The sequence below is a fragment of the Leiobunum rupestre genome, chromosome 2, assembly GCF_980474605.1.
Source record: "Leiobunum rupestre chromosome 2, qqLeiRupe1.1.hap1, whole genome shotgun sequence".
NCBI classification, from domain to species: Eukaryota; Metazoa; Arthropoda; class Arachnida; order Opiliones; family Sclerosomatidae; genus Leiobunum; species Leiobunum rupestre.
The window spans coordinates 9,625,701-9,641,046 of NC_143385.1; the positions used below are offsets into that span (position 1 = coordinate 9,625,701).

Sequence of the window (15,346 nt, forward strand, 5' to 3'; positions counted from 1 at the left end):
TATTATATTCCTAGTTTTAACCAGGTAACTTTTTTGACATATCAAGGCTTGGCAGGTGAAAAGTTTCCATTATTTCCACAAGCATTATATAAACAATACTATGCGGGTCCTGGCTCTAGGAAATATTACTTCTTAGCGATTTCCTGGGAGGATGATTATTTAAGCGCCTATTTCAAATCTTCAGATTTCTTTATAAAATTAATATCATCTGTCATATCACAAATTGTTTTTGAGGTGATTTCTAAAAAGATCGGTGGTCACATGATTTAGTTACTTTCTGTCGTATGGCTAAAGTATTTGAATGCGCGAGCCACAATCTACTAATATATCTAAAGCACACGCCCAAAGAATAATAAAATAAATAATGTATTATTTGGTCTATATTATATTTAAGAATAACTTAATCCCTCAAGGTTAGTAAAAAATAATTTATCACTTATATATTTTCTTTTGGTTATGGGATTATGCGTGCATAATACATCAATGCTGCCAGATTTCAATCGCATAGACAATATACGGTCCTATTATTATTAGTCCTTGGTTGATAAGATTACGTGAGGTCAAAGACTTGAATGTGGGCCTCGGCCGGTAATGCGTGGATCATACTAGACCCGGAAAGTGACTGACGGTGTGGCCTAGGCTACGTGGTGAGGTCTAAGCGTGTAGTATTTGAATTCGAAACTTGTTAGCGAAGATATTTATTTCACTGAGGTAAAAGTTTTTGTTTCTATAGTTTATTTGAGATATTATATTAACATTTAATTAAGTTTTTTTAAAGTGATATATATTTTGAAGACTGATTGATTGAAGCATGGCTCAGCCACAACCACCACTTAAACCCGTCAAAGGGATCGTAAAACAGGTAACGTGGACACATAAAGGCCTATTTTAATGTTTTATTTTATTATAAATTTAATATTTCCATAAAGTACAAAAAAATCTGCTATTTCAAGAACTGATGGTTTAATTTCGGTAGTTAATATATCCATTAGCAGTAGACATATGTTGCTTATGAGGCCATACAGATTGGCTATGCACTTGTAAGTGTAATTAGTACACTAGCTGCATAATAGTATTTTTAATTGAAACATGTAATTATTGTTCAATTTCATTTTTAATTATAAAGATATGTCATACAATTCGCTTAGAGTTGTGAACTTTCTATTCAGTTAGGAAATCCTCATAGGCTTGATGTGTTCCATTTTTTTTAAATCTTAAATTTAATTTGAATTGAAGTAAATAAAGAATTTGATTAAAACCGGCTTATAAGCTTTGTAGATTAGTTTTTCTTATTAGTGCTTTTGCAATTGGAGCATTATCAGTGATTCGTTGTAATACTTGGTTGAAAATTATATCAGTTCAACTAAGTATTTTAACCCTCTAATTGTAATAATAATTAGCACATAGCACTGCAAATTATGTGATAATTATTTAATACCAATGCTTATGCCTACAGCCATAATTTATCACGAAAAAAGTTATTTACGAGCCAATTTGTAACTTCTTTTACTAATTTTTATTATGAATATGCTTTCCTGTGTAAAATGCTATACTATTTTGAGGGAATAAACCATTCCTTATGACAGTGTTAGAACCCTTCTCCGTTATGTTCTAGCCCTATTTAGGGATGAACCATTTTCAGCCCTAGGATGACTAGCGGAAAGAAACTAAAATAATTTTATCTTAAAAAATTTCTTTGATAGAGTAACCTTACTTTTGAGGGGGTCTGCAAAATGTTGAATATTTATTAAAAAATATCCTATGGTTGCAGCCCAAAAAATATAAAACGAAGTTTCATGGGGCTTAACCTCATGGAATAAATGGGGAAAGAGGTCTATAAATTAATTCGCTCCACGCAACATTTTTCCTGCCACTCTGTCTGGGCACTTGCATTGCCTTCTAAACAATCTATAGGTTATTCAGGGCCTGTGGGGCTAGTCAACCCTAGCTTCTCTTGGCCCTGGTGCTTTTCATGGGGCTTAACCTCATGGAATAAATGGGGAAAGAGGTCTATAAATTAATTCGCTCCACGCAACATTTTTCCTGCCACTCTGTCTGGGCACTTGCATTGCCTTCTAAACAATCTATAGGTTATTCAGGGCCTGTGGGGCTAGTCAACCCTAGCTTCTCTTGACCCTGGTGCTTAAAATGTTTTGTAACATCTTCTTCACTGGGCTAAGCAATCTCTCAGCATTGACTAGAATTGGGCTGGGTCTCTTAAGAATAGGCAAGAGTAAGAACCTTCAGGCTTCTAAACATTTTTTGATTTCATATCTCTACCAAAAAATGTGTTTAGAAGTGTTTAAATCTGTAATGTAATGACTTAATTACATATGGTATCAAGAACAATGGATAACGTTACAAATTATTAGAAAAAAGTAAATTAGAAATTTGTTCTGGACAGATTTGAAGTTGTTACGTATTTACAAAATAAAGCCAACCCCATTTATTTATCTTACACCATTCTTTTAAAAAACGTAATTAAAAATTGTCAAAAGTGGTTTTTTTTTCGTTTGACAAGTATAAGGTTTACTAAAACATTAACTTAATGATTAACAAAAAGAAATTGCTGTGACCAACTTTGAGAATAGAAATTATTCTATCAACAAACCAAATGTGTGGAAAACTGATGGAAGAATTATATAAATTGTAATGTTCACATGGTTCCCCTTCAATAAAATGTAATTATATCTGTTCATGCTCAAAGGAGTCACAAATTTAAAAAGCGAAATGCGAACAGAATTGATTCATGTAACCTTAGTTGCTATTGGACTTAATAAACCAAAAAGTGGGCTCCATTAAGTTGGCCCCCCCCCTCTCTACAATTTTAAAAACTTTCATTTGTGATCGAATGCGACCTCGATGCGACCATATGCGAAACTAAAAAAAGATGCGACATTAAAACAAAAGGGGGGGCCAACTTAATGACAGCCCCCCCACTTTCAACTATCAACCCGGAAACAGAACCAATAGAATGCGACGTTATGCGACACCCTTACTTTCAAATGCGACATCTTATTTAACAAGGTAATCGCTATCGTAAGTGGGGGGGGGCTAACTTAACGCGAGCCCCCCCTATAACAGCTGAGGCCTCAAACACCTTTATTCGATTGCGACGTTATGCGACTCTTACTTTCGAATGCGACATCTTATTTAACAAGATAATCGCTATCATAAGTGGGGGGGCTAACTTAAAGCAAATGAATGCGCCGCCATGTTAAATGATTGCAAATGAATGCGACGTCATTTTAAATGATTGCAAATGAATGCGACCTCATTTTAAATGATTGCAAATGAATGCGACCTCATTTTAAATGATTGCAAATGAATGTGACCTCATTTTAAATGATTGCAAATGAATGTGACCTCATTTTAAATGATTGCAAATGAATGCGACCTCATTTTAAATGAATGCCATTAAGTTAGGTCCCCACAACTAATATCGATTATCTCAAAATTTAAATTGTCGCTTTCAAAATTAAGCATGTCGCATTGCTTCGCATTGAGGTCGCATTCGAATAAGGGTGTTTGAAGACCTCAACTGATATAGGGGGGCTCGCGTTTAGTTAGCCCCCCCACTTACGATAGCGACTATTCTATTTCGTTAACTAAGATGTCGCATTCGAAAGTAAGGGTGTCGCATATGGTCGCATTGAGGTCGCATTCGATCGCAAATGAAGTTTCAGGGTTGATAGTTGAAAGTGGGGGGGTTGTCATCAAGTTAGCCCCCCATTTTGTTTTAATTATTCCAACTTAACAATTATGTCGCATCTTTTTTTTTTTAGTTTCGCAGATGGTCGCATCGAGGTCGCATTCGATCGCAAATGAATGTTTTTAAAATTGTAGAGAGGGGGGGGGGCCAACTTAATGGGGCTCAAAAGGCGTACTTCTTTCTGCTTAAGGGAACATGTCTAAAAATGGCCACCGTTTTGTGTGTTTTTTTTTGGTCCCTGTTGAATAAACGGTGGTATGATGATAATAATAATAATAATAGATTTTTATTGGATAATCTTATAAGTTTACAACTTCTTTACATAAGAGTCCAGTTACAATTAAATTAAATGAGAAAAGTATATAGACATAAAATAAATAAATAATCAGCTAGGCTAATACCCAAGGCACCACCTTAGGCCCAAGTCATCTAGCGACTTATAATGCCTTTAAACAGGTGGCCGGGTTACAATGCGTAGGAGGGTGGTGGCAAGCCCTTCGTGCCACGCAAGCCCACAGCTCTCTAAAATTTAATGGCAAAGTTATTTTGCAGATGATTTCCTATGTTTGTAAAGCATTAGCGCCACCAAGTGTGCGTAAATGTAATTTTTGTCACAACATTAGGAAATGATAAGTGCAAGCTTAGGTATTTAGCCAACAAGGGCTTTTGTTGGGTATAAACTGGAAATTAGAAATATAAAAAGTTACAAGACAGGTTTATTAAGCTAATCATTGAATGCGTGGTTTGTATATGCATTAGAAAATCCAAAATTCGTCATGACATTAGTTGAAATGTTAAAGTTAGAGACAGTACTGACAGGTGATGTACGTTACTTTATAGAAAGTCTCATAGACATTATACATTTTATAAATTAATTGGTCTGTTATATAATAATAATTATAACAGTAATTAGCAGTGGCGGCGGAATAGAGGGGTACATTGTACCTTCCTAAATTTCAGTTGTGGGTTCAAAACATGTATTTGTACATTCCCAAATTGTTGTTCCAAAAATTTCATAAATCACATTTTGGTCTAAAATTATTTTCTAAAACCCGGAAGTAATAATGACATTATACGTAATATAGTAATATATTCATATAATTATAAAAAATAAGAAAGTGATTTAATTAAATAATGAATTGGACTATTTGGTAAACACTGCTCTATTGTCGGAAAATAACTAGCAAATATGTCATAAAAGTTTAGAAATAACAAGCAAATCCGAAACCATCAGCGTTTTTGGCGTAACCAAAAAAAATATATATTTGGAAGCTCTGTAGGCTGCCTTCGAATTTTTAATTTTCTACCATGCCACCACTGATAATTAGCTATGCTATTAACCAAACCACCATCATAGGCCAAAGCCAGCTAGTGATTTTGAATATATGGCAAGCGCTTCGTCACATGAGCTATCAACTCTGCATTTACTATTACTGTTAACCTCAACAAATCTTTATTTAATACAATTTAAAAAAATCAATTTATATCCACCCATAAGAGTGTGAAGAAAGTCTAGACAAATTCTAAGAATATTTAATATCTGTCCCTTCTTAGCCTTCACAGTTTTTTCACTTTGCAGAACTGGTTTTTGTATAATATTGTGGTTGGTGAGTTCTGACCTACAGATTTGTGCTATATTCACTATACCCCAGCCAAATTAAGTTAATTTTGGGCTAAACCCAGAAAATGTTTCTGATAAAGTTATTGTAATGTTAAAGAAGAATAAAATAGGTAGGATTTTTTAATTGCAATTTGGAAACATTGAGATAAAAAAAGTACTGTTTAAATCCAATAATTTTATTTGACAAACTTTTCAACACTTCAAAGCAAAATTGTGAAATAAGGTAAAAGGAGCTGGAACAAATATACTTAAGCTTTTGAGGCTGAATATTGTTAAGTACATGTAGATAATATAGCTTTCTGTACCCTAGATTCAAATTCAGAGATCTTTCCAATTGACAGTTTTGTAACCCGCTTCTGTCATGTTACCTCTGAAAAATCAACCTCCATCGGTTGCTGTAGGGCACTATCTATAGTTGGTTACTATGGTAACTATGAAGCTAATTTTTTCTGAGTTCCGGCTGGAAGTGGGTAAACTCTATTGACTATGCGTAAGGCAGTGATTTCTATTCTAGGGTACGAGGTCTACATTATCTTTGGTGTAGTGTAGGCCACTGACTACCATAACTATTATACATTAGCTTACCATGTTTGGCGGCTTGGCTAATACGCTCTCACAATACAAATGAGCTATTACATTGCACGACGTTATAAGAATATTGTTTCGTTTTCAGGTTCTTTCAGGTGATTCCCTTGTCATTCGTGATATTCCCAGGGGAGCTAGGCCAGCTGAGTTCACAGTTAACTTAGCGTATCTCATTGCTCCTAAAATTGCGAAAAAAGATGGCAATGATGAGCCTTATGCTTGGGAAGCTAGGGAATTCTTGAGAGAAAGGGTTATTGGTAAAGAAGTTTTCTTGGCGGTAGAGTACCAAATTCCAGCCACTAAAAGAGATTGTGGCATTCTTTTCCTTGGAAGAGGTAATAATTTTAATTTTTGCCAATTGTTTATTATGTTGTGACAGTTCATATTATAGTTTTATAAAATTTCACTTTTTTCTTATCATGACTTATAAGTTATAAACCTTTTTGTTTAAAAGCATGTTATATAAAGCAACTAATATTTATTTTAAGATACAGATCTAAGTTTTTCAACAGTTGTATTAAAATAGTATTAGAATTCCAAAATAATACAATTTTCAACTAATGTTAATTGAATATTTAACCAAATTAAATCCTATTCGCAACCAAAAGCTTCAGTAGGGCCACCAAGCAGAATCATTATGATTTAAGTTTGAGGGGGAATATCTACCAAAGCCAGGTAGTCAAAGCGGTTATCAGCTGATTTTCCAAAGCAGGTTTTTGCTTAACAATTTTGAACTTACTTCGTTATATACTCCTATAGTTTTTAGCCATGCATGTCTTGCGATTGCGTTATTAACTAACGAATGTTTAAATGAATAGGACGTGACAGATGTAGGAAAATAAATAGGTGTTTCAAGCCTTTAAATTATATGCTGATAAAAGTAACTTAGAAGTGTAACTTTGGCCTAGTGGAAGATAATTGACATGCCGTTTCATTTATTATTACATAAAAAAAGGCAAAAATTAGCAGAATATGGACAAATACCTGTATTTTGATAATGCAGAATAGTTTAGAAATCGTTTGTTTACAAATGAGATGAACGCAGCCAAATTTTTTGTGTTATTGCCCAGGCCTTAGGCGATTTTAGGAAACTGTAGTTAAAGATGTTGTTGAAAAAATAACCTTAATCGTTAAAAACCAATAAATCAATAGATTTAATAGTAAATATTTACAGGAACATGTTGAGAGCGTCTTTTGTCGTCTTAAAATTTAACGCGTCTTCGAATGGAGCAGCCATTTTGTTTCACGCTGTGAAACCCAGAATTGCCGGCTTATAGTTAACCCATGTACGAGATACCAATATAAAATGTAAACACTCTTTATTTAAATACAAGATATATATTTACCAGTTAGGCATGTTGAAAAAGGAAAAATGAAAAATAAAATGAACTAAAGCCCCTTCAAGAGAGGGAGAAAATAGCGTGATCTTTCCTTGTTGGCTCCAGAAAAAAAGATGTCCTTTCGTGACGCGGCACCCCTATTTATAGGGGTCCCCTCGGATGACGCCACCGTCCTCTAAACCGATTGGCTAGAGGAAAAAGCCCGCCTAGAAATCTTGATGGACCTTCTGAGGTGCAAAAAAGCGTCACTGGCGACTTCAACCCGCTCTTAACCTTTTGGGTCAGAGGTCGCCCCCCTTTCGGAGAATTCCAAGAGAGACGACGCGAGTGAGGATGAGTCGTCTTGGCCCTCCCTACCAGCGTTCGCCTAAAACAACGAGAGGTTTCTCCAATGTGAAGGGAAAAGCGGCTAGGGACAAGCCTACATTGCTGGATGACGGCAAACCCGTGGACGTCATCTACCTTGATCTTAGTAAGGCTTTCGACACTATCCCTCACCGTGGACTCATCGACGCCTTGCACGAGGCTGGTGTGACGGGCACTGCGCTTGCCTGGCTTACCGATTTCCATATCCAATCTCAAACATTCAGTTATACTTCAAGGCCATATATCAGCCCCGCTCAGTCCTACTGCTGGTGTTCCTCAAGGTTGCGTGCTTGGGCCAATCCTATTTTCAATTTTCATAAACTATGCCACAGACTGTTCAGCACAGTCGCATCTACCTGTTTGCTGATGACTCTAAACTTGCCAACCCAGTCGCCACAGATTTTTTATAAAGTATGTTTACAAAACGATTTAGATGCTGTGGCCTCCTGGGCTACTGACCATTATATGCAATTTAACATCAATAAAAGTGGAGTTCTTCATCTTGGTCGTAATAACCCACGTACCAATTATACAATAGATGGATCATTACTTTCGGCCCCAGACAACCCAATTCGTGATCTTGGAATATGGATAGACTCTTCACTAAACTTTAGTAATCAGACAACAAGAGTCGTGAAGAGAATAAATTCCATAACTGGTGTAACGGGTATCCAATTCTAATTACAAATAATTAATCGAATTATACGATACCAACGGTTGCATTTAATTTTGTTTGGCCCTTATTAATACTTGGGCTTAACGTAATTTAGAAACAATGGGATTAATGAAATAATTATCTTTATTAGGTCTTATTCTTTTAGACAAAAATTAACTTACGATATAATCTATTCCTTCCACGTTTAGTTGTGAATAATTGTCCGACATGGTAAAAAAAGAGGACTTGATTCTCATGCACACTTACTGAGGGTAATCTATAACATAATGTCACACGCCGCTTGCCGCATAGGTATTTATATTTTAAAACAAAAAATTAGGTTTGATGACGTAGGCTTTTTAGTCAAAAAAAAATATTATGAAGGATTCTGCAACGGAGCGGGCGACATCTGGTGGACGTCGACCGACCCGTTGCATACTCCCCCTGTAAGGTACTGATGTAAATAAAAAGTTTGTTAACCAATGCTACTAGGTTGTTCGACGTCTATGGTGTTAAGCTTAGTTCGGACGTTTCTTAGCCTTCGGGGGTTGTGGGCAATTGCGTACTCGGTGGCCCTTTTGGCGACATCTATAACAGGTCATAGCACTGACATCGATCATAGCCTTTGATGTATGGTTGCTAGCTGTTGCGTAGTTCTGGTGTTTCTTGTGAGTGAGCATGTGGCAGTTACACGCACCGCATTGATGAGTTGTAACCTTAGTGTCGGTGGTGTTGACAAAAGTTGACTGATGCGTTGGAAAAGGTGGTTGTGCGATGGGAGTTAACGGAGCAGTGGTCGTGGCAATGAAGGAATCGCAGAGTTGCTCGGCAACAGTTTTTCGACACTTTGCTTGTGGTGATTTGGAGACTGGAGGTTCGTCTGGTATAAGAGGCGAGTTGTTTAAAAAGTTATCATCAAAGATATCGTCCAAATCGTGGGCGTTTAGATGTAACGCTATTTGAGGGGATGACTCCGGCGGAGTGAGTTGGCCAACGTCCATTACTTCCTCCATATCCTCTTCTGATAAGGTGTTTAAATCTGTCGATTTAATATGTGTAATTCCTCCGTGAGTTGATATCCATTTTATCTGGAGGGGATCATTAGGGAGTATAGTGGCCAATGTTGGGTAATGGCGTAATCCACCATTGCGGTCCAGACAATATGGACATGGGCAGTATTGTAATTGGGCAGCCCTTAAGGCCCAAGGTCCTAGCGAACGTCAATCTTGTATGATTAGTACGTTGTGAAGGGTTATTTTTCGAAACAAAAATTCAATATCCAATTGCGGAAGTTTTCCCAGGAGGAAAATGTTTGGCTCGTTTTTTGAAGTCTTCTAGGTCGTCGTCTGCTACCTTGTCATATTGGGTGAATCCCAAATCGGCTGCCAATGTATTCGTCATAATAGTAACTGGGAAACTTAAGTCCAGTAATGCCGGTATGATGACTGAAATTTCCTCCGCTCCTTCTGGACAGTAGGCCAATATTTCGTGAGTGGCGGATAGCCCCTATAAAAGCAAGGAATAATTAATATTTATAATGGTTTGTTTCCGGCCTGACGTATTCTCTCCCAAGGAGGGGTTTGATACGGCCTCCCGGGTGAAGGAAAAATCAGACAAGTGCAATATTTTATTATTTTTTAAATAGCGCTCGACGTCTGCTAGTGATCGCAGGCGGCAGCTCGGGTGTAAGGGCGGATAATAATAGATATCCAATACAGGCCCTTTTTTAGTCACCGTTTTTCGGTAACACAGTTCCCGAATCCAACCCAGAGTCAGGGGTTTTAACCATCATTCATCGCCCTGCGGAGTGTCGACCTCTGGTGATAGGTCATCAGGGTCTCCGGGCAAGGATGACTCTGACTCTGAGTCAGAATCACTGTCCGAAGAAACTGAAGATCGTGCCGCAACATCGCTGATGTCCGATTCCTCAGGAAACGTTGGGACCTCAAGCGTTGAAGGCGGTTCCCAGGTGTAATCCTGTTCAGTCGTCGGCTCTTCAACCTCGAATGTGTCCTCTTGTATTCTGGGTTCATGAGTGGATTGAGCGGAACCAGAAGGTTGTGGATCTGCAACGGCGAAGTCTGCCTCATCAGGAATTATTACATCGAAATTTGTCCAATATAGTTTCAATTGACTGATGTGCTTTAAACCTCAGCTGACGTTGGTCAAGGCGTCTTCCAACTCGTACACGAGTGGGGTGACTTGTCGGATGACACGATATGGCCCTTCCCATTTCGGACTTAATTTCGCGGCATGATATGTCGTGCCCTGGGAAAGGTCGTGTGTCTCCAGCCACACTAGGGTACCCACTGGAAGCTCCATGTCCTCACGTCGTTGATCGTAGTACTTCTTTTGGTGTTCCTGTGCTCTTCTCATGTACAGCTTGGTTCTTTCGATGTCATCATGAAGTTGCTTAAAAGAGCGTTCGTGGTGAATGATTTCTTTGGGATCGTCATCGTTGTCCAGGGAATTCCAGGGCAAGCGCGGTTCACGGCCCATATTCAGATAGAATGGAGAACGGCCTGTCGTGTCCTGCGGCGCAGAATTGATGGCGAATTGCAAGAATTCTAAGGACTGATCCCACCGTCGATGTTCATTTCCGACATACATGGAAATCATTTCGCCAATTACGCGATTCAACGGCTCTACTATATTGCTCTGGGGATGATACCCGCTAGTAGTTTTCTTTTTGACCTTCAAAAGTTTACAAGTACCGTCCCATAGAGTGGATACAAACTGTCGGCCCTGGTCGCTAAAGATACGTCTTGGACAACCCCAACGCAATATAAGCTTTGTGAACGCATCGCAGCATATTTCCGCTGTGATACGTTTCACTGGAACCAACTCACCGAATTTCGTAAAATAGTCAACGAAAACAATGAGGAACCTGTTACGTCGGACAGTCATCGGTAAGGGCCCTAAAATATCGACCCCGACCATGTCACAGGGACCCGTTGTTTCAGTGGACATCATTAAGCCTGGAGTTTTTCGATTCCTACTTCTATATTGTTGACAAACAAGACAGCCACGTACATAATGCTGCACGTCCTGTCTCAGGTTGGGCCAGAAATACCTAAAGCGTACCTTGGCCAGAGTCTTATCGCGCCCTCTATGCGCGGACGTTGGGTGGTCATGTAACAACCGGAGAGTTTATTTTCGAAAACGTAGCGGTAGATAAATTTTTCGGGGTAACGTTCCCCAGGGCCTACGGTATAGCACGCCATTTACCACTTCGAAAAGTCTTCCCAATTTATCATTTCCCTCTGCTAACTTATCCATAATTTCCTTAGTTTCCGCGTCCTCAAATTGAGCGGTTTTTACGTCGGATAAGTCAAACACATTGAACATAGCGTGGGGAGGGGGAGGCAATATCACATTGTCCCCCTGATTGTTGAGATTGACATTTCTAAGCTCCATTGCTGCCAGACCGAGAGGCGCGCGAGAAAGCGCGTCCGCTACTACGTTTTCAACTCCCTTTTTATAAACTATTTTGAATTGAAAGGACTGCAAAAACATAGCCCATCTTACTAGGCGCGCATTTGGGTCCTTCACGTTGTATAACCATTGTAGTGACTTGTAATCCGTCACCACAGTAAACGGTAAACTCTCCAAAAAACTTCGGAATTTTTTGACACCCAATGAATGGCTAAACATTCCTTTTCCATTGTTGTGTAACGTGATTCGGCAGCGCTTAAAAGCCTGCTTGCGTATGCCAACGGGACCTCAACGCCGTCTTGAATCTGACTTAGCATTGAGGCCACTCCCAGGTCAGAAGCGTCCGTAGTCAATATGCACGGGCTCCCTGACCTATAAGTCGAAAGTGGGCCAGCGCGATATATCGCGTCTTTTAACGATTCAAACGAACGTTGCTGTTCGGGTCCCCATTGGAAAGTAATATTTTTACGCATAAGCCTATTCAATGGTTCAGCCAAAATCGAGTAGTTTGGAATAAAACGTGAATGCCAGCCTGTAAGACCGAGAAAACGCTGGACTTGCTTTACGTTACGAGGTGCGGGAAATTTTTCGATGGCTTCGAATCTAGATTTGTCTATGTGGATTCCCGTCTCGTTAACTATATGTCCCAGTATTTTAGCTTCGGTTCTTGCAAAATCGCATTTTTCAATTTTTAAAGTTAAACCGGCATTTCTTAATTGTGCTAATACATATTCTAAATTAATTAGATGTTGATCCCAGTCATCGGACACTACGAGGATGTCATCCAGATAGACACATATATCAAACTGAGCGCCATCACGGAATAGTTCGTCCACCAACCGCTGGAATGACGATGGCGCGTTTGTGAGCCCGAACGCCATTACGTTGAATTGGTATTTACCGCACTCCGTGATAAAAGCCGTTTTAGGTGCGCTATCTGGATGCATTTCGATTTGCCAATAACCTGATCGTAAATCTAATGCTGTTATAAATTTAGCTTTTTTCATTCGACTAAGCATTTCTTCGATTCTCGGAAGTGGATACGGGTCTTTTCTCGTTATTTTATTCAATTTGCGGTAATCGACACAAAATCGAATTTTACCGCTGTTCTGATATACTAATACGACGGGAGACGCCCAGGGACTAGTCGAGGGTTTTATGACGTGGTCTTTCAACATTTGTTGAATTTGTCTTTCAATTTCACGTCTTATTTCTTCACTAACCCTGTATGGTCGACTAGAAACTGGAGGCGCGTCGTCGGTGTGTATCTCATGATAAACGAGACTCGTTTTTCGTTCTTTTCGAGAAAATACTTCGGGAAATCGTAATAATAGGGCTTTTAAGTCCATACGGCGGGAGTATGGCAGATGACTTTGGTTGACTGCTTTTTTAATATCCTCTATAACCAAAGGTGGCGGCCCCTTTTGCACTTTATTTTTTTCAAAAACAATCTCCTGATTTCCGAGGGTACACGTACCTCGACCGAAATCATAAACAAGGCGTCCGCCCCTGAATCTAGACGAGCAATGCGAGAACCGTGTAAAAATCGACCTTAATCAACCGATTTCTTCTGAAAAGCGCCTAAAATCTTTTCGGATTTGTTTGATTTTTGTCGGGGGCGCGGTACCCGTTTTTGCGCTCCCCTCTTGAGTTTGAGGGTGATGGACATTTCGTCGAAATATGACCGATGCCGTTACAATTATAACATCGGACCTTTGAACTGTTTCCCTTAATCTCAGATTTCGGAGTTACGTTAATATGTCTCGGAGCTGCTTCTGAAGAGCTTTTTGGGGTCGTATTTTCGCTATGCGAATTGAATCTACGCTGATCGTTGCGCGGCTTTTGGTTATGCGGACGATACGAATTATGAAAATGTGGTCTATGCTGACTCGATTTCGAATCATACTTATTGGGAAAGTTTGAGGGTTTACCCCATTTAATGCGGATTCTATTAAGCTACATTTTACTTGTAAGGAAGCTAAACTATGAATAGTGGTTGTTACAATTTGAAGTCTAATTTCAGGGCGTATATTACGTTTTAAAATTGCCATTAAGGCTACATCCGATTGTGGATGTGACAATTGTTGATTTACTTTAATAATTCTTCCGAAAAAATTATCTATTGTTTCATTAGGCCCTTGAACCGATTGTAACATATCAATAATACTATTTTCTTCTTGTTCAGCTGGGAAGAAATAATCACGAAACATTCCCTGGAATTGTAACCACGTTGTATCGGGTAAATTACCAGATAATTGCCTATACCACGCGAGAGCACGGTCTTTTAAGATCAAGGGTAACATTCGCAATATGGCATCATCCGATAAGCCTTTGTATAGTTTAAAATCGTTTAATGACATAAGAAATTCGGGTGCGTTCTCGTGACGTTTACCGCTAAACGTTAGGTCTTTCGGCGGTTCAGGCGGGCCGCGGCTCGCCTGTAACGCCGCTCCCAACATTTGAGCAAAATTATTAAAATCCATTATAATCGTTTCTTAAATTACAATCTAAGTAAAAATAATTACGGGCCCCAGTTCGGGTGCCAAAATGTAACCGGTATCCAATTCTAATTACAAATAATTAATCGAATTATACGATACCAACGGTTGCATTTAATTTTGTTCGGCCCTTATTAATACTTAGGCTTAACGTAATTTAGAAACAATGGGATTAATGAAATAATTATCTTTATTAGGTCTTATTCTTTTAGACAAAAATTAACTTACGATATAATCTAGTCCTTCCACGTTTAGTTGTGAATAATTGTCCGACATGGTAAAAAAAGAGGACTTGATTCTCACACACACTTACTGAGGGTAATCTATAACACATGTCACACGCCGCTTGCCACATAGGTATTTATATTTTAAAACAAAAAATTAGGTTTGATGACGTAGGCTTTTTAGTCAAAAAAACAATTATGAAGGATTCTGCAACGGAGCGGGCGACATCTGGTGGACGTCGACCGACCCGTTGCACTGAATTAACGAGAATTAGATGTTTCTTCTTCCGTACTACCAAGCTAATCCGTACACTGTACACTTTGCTCATACTTCCTTTAATCAACTTTGGTTCAGAAATATGGTCTCCCCCCTTAACTGGCGATCAAGATTCCCTGACACGGGCACACAATTGATTCACGAAACTTACCAAAGGTCTAAACACATTGCCTCCTGAAATTCGTAATGAGAAACTAAATGTTGATACACCTACGCTACGCCACGCTGTTAATGACCTTGTGTAATTGTGGTCAATGTGGTCAGGTCACTCGGCACTAGACCCAAAAACGTTTTTTACGTTTGATACCCTACGCAAAACTAGAGGCCATAGTGCCAAAATTATTAAACCACGGGTGAAAATGAAGATCCGCCAATGGCATTTCACAGAACTATTGCCAGATGGAATTCACTCCCTGAGAACGCCCTTAAATGTGAGTCGCCAGTCATTCCGTCAATGTGTGCGCGATTACTTTCGAGCGATCCCTGATGTTTAAACCGTATTATTCTATATATTCTACATTTTGTATATATATATATACATCATTTTTCAAACTCCTGCAAGGCTGCCTATAAGCTCTAAAGCTTAGTTGTTTGTAATATGATAAATAAATAAATAAATTTGCGGTTGCAAAT

General features: G+C 38.7%; 1 protein-coding gene across 2 annotated transcripts in view; it reads left to right on the forward strand.

The window, feature by feature from the left end:
• Positions 1-562: 562 nt before the first annotated feature.
• Positions 563-15,346, forward strand: part of Tudor-SN (Staphylococcal nuclease domain-containing protein 1) — a 34,933-nt gene continuing 20,149 nt past the window's right edge. Inside the window, exons 1-3 of one of the 2 annotated variants that reach the window (XM_090165385.1) lie at positions 563-711; positions 768-862; positions 6,007-6,253. In XM_090165385.1, the coding sequence (XP_090021511.1) occupies positions 812-862; positions 6,007-6,253 (298 nt within the window). In that variant the 5' untranslated portion in view covers positions 563-711; positions 768-811. The remainder of the gene's footprint in view (positions 712-767; positions 863-6,006; positions 6,254-15,346) is intronic. The other variant, XM_090165384.1, reaches the window with a different exon arrangement.